Source organism: Emydura macquarii, unplaced genomic scaffold, assembly GCF_026122565.2.
Source record: "Emydura macquarii macquarii isolate MOO-44397 ecotype Brisbane River unplaced genomic scaffold, CSIRO-AGI_Emac_v2 contig_1386, whole genome shotgun sequence".
Taxonomy (NCBI): Eukaryota; Metazoa; Chordata; order Testudines; family Chelidae; genus Emydura; species Emydura macquarii.
This window is the reverse complement of record NW_027131523.1, coordinates 261,077-267,363: the sequence shown is the minus strand read 5'-3', so window position 1 is coordinate 267,363 and position 6,287 is coordinate 261,077. Positions and strand designations below refer to the sequence as shown.

At 60.6% G+C, this 6,287-nt stretch overlaps 1 protein-coding gene across 1 annotated transcript; it reads right to left on the bottom strand.

Annotated features, from left to right (window-relative positions):
* Window positions 1-207: 207 nt before the first annotated feature.
* On the bottom strand, window positions 208-1,251 carry LOC137155722 (galactoside alpha-(1,2)-fucosyltransferase 2-like). Its single transcript, XM_067552074.1, has one exon. The coding sequence runs from the start codon at window positions 1,249-1,251 to the stop codon at window positions 208-210; it is 1,044 nt and encodes a 347-aa protein (XP_067408175.1).
* Between the last annotated feature and the right edge of the window lie 5,036 nt (window positions 1,252-6,287).

Here is a 6,287-nt window from a genome sequence, read left to right as displayed (position 1 = left end):
ACAAGAGTTCTGTAGCACCTTAAAGACTGATGAATTTCTGTGGGCGTCAGCTTTTGTAACCAATCCAGGTCGTTTTGAACCCCCAGGGCTTGACCAAGGTCCAATCCAGTGTCCCCCAAAGTCTCCACCATCCCCTTCCTTGGCTGGGGGCTGGCCTGCTATCCCGGTGGGTCCTGCTGGTGCCCTTTGGGTGGGTCCCTTCTGCCCCTATGTCCTACTCAGCAGCGGGGAGAGATCAGCGTCGATCCCGATCCACTCGGGCAGGAAGGCGGCCTCGGGCTTGAAGAGCCGGAGGAAGGGGGAGTCAGGGAGGGTGTAGTTGGCCAAGTAGACGGTCTCCCCCCCGGCCAGGTAGCCGGCCCAGACGCCGAAGCTCCCGATGGTCATGATCGTGTGGTTGCAATGGACCAAGAGAGCAAAGTCCCTCCCCGGTGATGACTCCACCCCGTCCCCCGAGAAATACACGTCCCCCAGCGAGGCGTTGATGTTCTCCCGGCACCAAGCCATCCCGTTGCTGGTCACCACGAAGACCGGCTCCTGGTACTTGGCCCGGAAGTAGCCCATGGCCTTCTCCAGGTAGGCCTTGTCTGCCACCACCCCCTTCCGGGTCTGGGGCATCACCCAGACATAGTCCCCCCTCCGGACGTGGACGCCCACGTAGGTAATGTTCTGGCGCTGCCCACGCAACCCGGCCAGGTACTGGTTGGCTTCCTCCTTGATGTGGTCATGGAAGGAGAATTCCTGAAGGATCTCCTGCCGGAGGTGGTGGTAGAAGGTCCAGGACCAGGGGTAGCCCGTCAGCCGGACGTATTTCCCCTGGATGTGCCTGTACTCCTCCGACATCCAGTTGTGGAGCCTGTAGTTCCTCCACGGGACCGTCTGGACCACGTCGTTGGAGACCACGGGCAGGGTGATGCGGAAGAGCGGCGCCAGCTGCTGGTGCATCTCTGGCAGGATGTAGGCCTGGCGCCCGTTCATCTTGGCCAGGGCGTAGAGGGTGGCGTATTCCCCCATCTGGTTCCCCAGGCGCCCGATGGAGTTCACGGTCCACATGCCCCGCTCCGTGGTGGTGGGTATGGCGGAGGGCAGGGGGTGGTGCTGCCCCGTGGCATTCTGGGAGGGGAACCTCCACCCCGGGGGGGGGAATCGTTTGCTCAGGTTGAAGAAGAGGGAGAGGGTCATGATGACCAGCAGGTAAAGGGCAAGTTGGAGCAATGCCCGGCAGGGGACCCTGGAGTCCGGGGCCGTCATGGCTCCCAGTGGTGATGAGGGGGAAGGAGATCCCAGCCTGGGGAGAAAAGAAGTGGGGGGAGGGGGTTGTTGGGGGGAAGGGGGCTGGAAAGAGGGGAGGGAGGAAAGGGGGGGCAGTTAGAGAAGATGCAGGAGGGTTACCCCTGTTTCCAGCAGACAAGCCCAGCCCGGCCCAGCCAAGGAGGCAGGAGACCCCAGGATGTTGGTGGGAGGGGCGCAGGGTCACCCTGGCCCCCTATTGGCCCCTGCAGCCGCAGGCTGACACAGAGCCAGATGAGAACAGTCAGAGCAACAGTGTTTTCCCCGGCCCCAGGTCGGCTGGTGCCCCACACTCCTGACCCGCAGCCCCCCGCTAGCCCAGCCCTGGGTCCACCCCTCCCCCCACGGCCCCTCCTTGGGGTTATCTGCAGGGTTTGGGGGGGGTGCAGAGTCGATGTGACTCTGGGGTTTTTTGCAGAGTCCCCTTTGGACCCCAAGAGACCTGGGGGTGGGGGGCAGAGGACGGGGCTATGGGTGGCCAGATGGGGGCGGGAGGGAGCCGGGGGGGGGGCGGCAGAGGGTGGAGGAGGGGAGACAATTTCCTGTTCAGCCTCAAATGCAAACAGATAAAAAGCAGATAAGGAAAATTGTCCCAGGCCAGAAGAATGGCTGGAGTCCGGGGCTGTGGGACAAGGGTGACAGGATCTCAAATAGGCCTGTGCGTTGAGCCCTCCCCCCACCCCGACCCACCAGCCAAGCCCCACTCTCCTCCCAGAGCCAGGGAGAGATCCCAGGAGTCCTGGCTCCCAGCACCCCAGCCCGCTCTAACCATTAGACCCCACTCCCTCTTCCGCAAAGAGGGTGGAAGAGCCCTACGGCCTAGTTGTAGCTGGGCTCTTCCTCCACCCACCCCCCCCGCCCGTGGGACTCCACCACCTGGGCCCAGAAGGGGGTGGGGGCATGAGAAGGAACAGACGGCAGCCGCCCCCACCCCGATATTTCTTTCCTCCCGGGAACCCTTTGTCAGCCACTGGGAGAGAAACACAAACCGTTCTGGCTGGGAGGTAGGACGCCGGGGTTCTCTCCCAGCTCCCTAGTGGTTAGAAGGGCGGGGGCTGGGAGCCAGAACTCGCAGCTCGGGGAGATGTATGGGGTCTAGTCCTTAGAGCGAGGGCGGCGGGCAGACAGGGAGCCAGGACGCCTGGGTTCTGTTCCTTCCTTGTCATGACCCAGCTCCCACCCACTCAGCTGCGCCGTCTCATTACCTTGTTTTAACTCCTGTGCCTAGAGAATCCTTTCTATCTTTAGCCCCCCCTTTTGCTGGGGGGGGGGCAGGACTGTCTCCTCACTCCCCCTGTGCCCTCCCCTCCCTGCTTCCCCCCCTTTTCCCCTCTTCCCCCCAAGCCTGTTGCTTTTTCGCTCCTGGCACCCGCCCGGCCGCACCTGTGAGCAGGAAGGATCCAGCCAGGAGCTGCTGGCAGCTTCTTGTGCTGGGATGTGCTGAGTCCTGGCCGGCTGGATGGGAGGGGACCCGAGCCCTGCCCTCGAGGGTGGGGACTGTCATGCGGGCTGGCTTGAGAGGGGGGGCAGCTAGTATCTTGTGTGACATCAGCATGGCAGAATCATAATGATCCAGGTGGGACAGGCCATGTCAGGTGTGGTTAGCAAGGTTATAATGTGCTGAGTAAGAGAATATTACTTGTGTTCACGTGTGATATGTGACATGGAGGTTACAGATGTATTGGAGATGTCTGGGTTTCAGTTGTGCTGCCTGGGCAACACCCCAGCTAGGAAGGCTGCAGGACAATGGCCAGCGTAATGGCCCATTAAGGCTTTCCCAGGTACAAGGGGCCCAGAGAGAGAAGCCAGCATCACCACTGAGTCACCAGAACCTGCTGACGGGCCTGGACCCCAGGCACAGCTGCAGAGTCACCAGGACTGGCCCATGTGACTCCGGACTCCATTTTAGCTCCTGCAAATTTCACAGGCCGCATGGCCAAAAGACAGGGGGTTTATAAGATCAAGCCAGAGAAACCGTTTTGTCTTTGCTCCTGTCCAGCTGCAGACACACACCGATCTCTGGACCAATTCATCTTGCAACTGAACCAAAAGACTCAGACCCGTCCAGATATTGGATGTGAACCAGAGAGAACTCCACGAGCCTGCAAATCCACCTTTCTTCCAGAAACCTGAAGTATATGGACGTCTAATCATTTGTATATCTGGGACTTACTTTAACCCTTTAACATTTCCCTTATGGTTTATTTCTTTCCTTTTACAATAAACCTTCAGTTTCAGTGACTAAAGGATTGGCTGGCAGCGGAGTATTTTGGGTAAGATCCAAACTTATATTGCTCTGGTGCTGTGGCTGACCCTTTGGGGTCAGAGGGAACCTTTTTAGCAAAGAGCAGAGAGTTTAAATGACTGGTGTCTTTGCTGGACCTGGTGCTGATTTGGGAGCCTGGAGCTGAAATGCAGGAAAGGGGCTGTGGGCATTTGTGGACTGGCTTCGTGATATCCAGTGTGGGGAGATCAGAAGCAGTTCGTGGCTGGTTGGGAAGCCGGGCTTCAGTGTCACCCACCAGCATGGGGAGAATCTGTTCTCCTTTTGCAGCCTGCCCTGATCTTGGCATTCGCAGGTGGCTGCCCTGGGCACGGACGGGTCACACCCCCCACACCTACCGACAGATTCGCCCTCACCCGCCCTTCAGTGCCGGGCACCTGTGTCCCTCCTCTCCCACTTTGGGGGTTTGGGCCCAGTTCCCCGGCCTCCTTAATTCCCCTTAATTGGCTCCTTCCTCTCAGCTGTGGGGCAGGGGGCCGTCAGTGTCTGGGGGGCCGTCAGTGTGGGGCGGGGGGTTGCTATCCATTAATCTGACCCCACTCTTGGACCAGTCTGACTGTGGAGGATGGAGCAACAAGATTCCTGGGTTCTCTCCCTGGTGCTGGGAAGGGAGTGGGGTCTGGGAGGAGAGTGGGAGCCAGGACTCCTGGGTTCTCTCCCTGGCTCTGGGAGGAGAGTGGGGGGCTGGGACGCGGCACATGCTCCCTATCTCCCGGAATTATTGACTTTTCCACAGGTCCCAGCAATTCCTCTGGTTCCACGGATTGTTCCTTGTTTGCTTTTCATCTGATCTGATCTGAAGCCAAAAAGGAAATTGCCCCTCCTCCCTCGCCTGGCCTGGGTCTCTAGGGCAGGGCCCCCACGGGGGCGGGAAAAGGGTTCACTTTACCAGGGCCCGGCCCAGCCTGCAGCCCCCATTACCATGAGGCAAAAATGGAGGCTAAACTGTAGATCACGTGTGAGGATATTTATAGACATTTATTTCCTTGGATCTATGGATCTATTGTCCCGATCTGGGGAGATCTGCAAATCTTGGAGATTTGTAACACGGGAAGGGGCCCCCAAAAATTATGCTTGGGCCCGGCTCTGGGGAGCAGCGGGCAGGACTCTACAAAGATGCCCTCGGTGTCCCCCCTCCGCCACCGCTGCCCTGAACTGGGGTATCAGCCCTGCTAGGTTAAGCGACCTCTCAAAGTCCCAGCTTCCAGCCCCCCCATTTCCGTGAATCTAGGTCAGATTTTTTTCCTTCTCCACCCTGGGGCCCGGCTACCCCGGGCGTCATTTCCAGTCCCCTTGCAGACGTGGGGGAGGGGGAGGAGTGGGGATTGGTGGAATATTTTTGTGGACGGGCCCGTGGGCCAGTGGAAGGAGACGTGAAAAGACTTGTGTCCCGGGACGGCCGCTGGCAGGACGAAGGAACCATTCAGAACCGCCTGAAGACGGTGACGGAGCGAGGCGGGCTGGGGGAAGCCAGCGTGATTTTGAGCCCCCCCCTTGCTCTAACCACTAGACCCCACTCCCCTCCCAGAGTCAGGGAGAGAACCCAGGCATCCTGGCTCCCAGCCCCCCAGCTCTAAGTGGGGCGGCTGAAGGAACCGGAACAGAGATCGGAGGCTGAGATGGGTCCAGTCTGGACAACTGCGTCCCAGGCCTTTGGGGGGGTTGAACTTGTGGAACCGTCCCCGGGCATTGCCTGGGTTTTTGTTACCAGAATTCAAACAAGGGGGTGAAAATTGGTGCAAAAACTCCCCTGGGAGGCTCCGAGGAGAGGCGGGTTGAAAAGCAAAACGGTTTCGCGCCGAGGGGTTTCCCTTGCCACGAGACCGTCCCCCCGCGCACGGCTGGCACATCTGTCACGCCAGGGCCGTCCGGTGGCAGCGTGGTGTGTGTGACGGATGGATGGCTGGGCCAGGCCGGATGGTTTCCCTCCCTCCCTCCCCTTTCCCCCAGCCATGCCCGCTGAGCTCACCAGTCCCAGTTTAGAACAAAGCTCACGAATGTTCCCACCGCAGCAACAGGTGCTCAGGGGTTGGGCTGAGACCCGGTACCTGGGGAGAGAACCCAGGCGTCCTGGCTCCCAACCCCCCAACTCTGACCCACTCGACCCCCAATCCCCTCCCGGAGCTGGGGAGAGAACCCAGGAGTCCTGGCTCCCTCCCGCCCCGCCCCCCACTGTAACCGCTAGACCCCCACCCCCGAGCCAGGGAGAGAACCCAGGAGTCCTGGCTCCCAGCCCCCCACTGTGCCTGGCAGGAATGGAGTCTTTCTACAGAATTGCCCCACTTGCCAGCCCACCCCGGGGGTCCCCCCACTCCCCTACTCTGCCCCTCACTCCTGACCCACAGCCCCCTGCTAGCCCAACCTCCCCCCACCGTTCCGCCGGCGCCCCTCACTCCTGACCCCCCCGGCTATGTTTATCTCCCCCCAACAGCTGCAGCGGCTCCGGTTACCCTGACATTTCAGCCCAGGCATCCGTGAGACAATGGGCTCGGATCCCGGTGTCTATTCTTTTGCCTTCCCCGCATACCATCCCCTGCCTGCCCCGCGGAGGGCACTGCCGTGGGGAAGCTCACAGCACTGGGATGCCCCAGGTGGGGGCACTGCCCTGGGGAAGCTCGCAGCACCAGGGGCCCCAGCTGGGGCACTGCCGTGGGGAAGCTCACAGCACCCCCGAAATCGGGCTGGCCAGCCCTGTCCCCCGGTCCCTATGAAC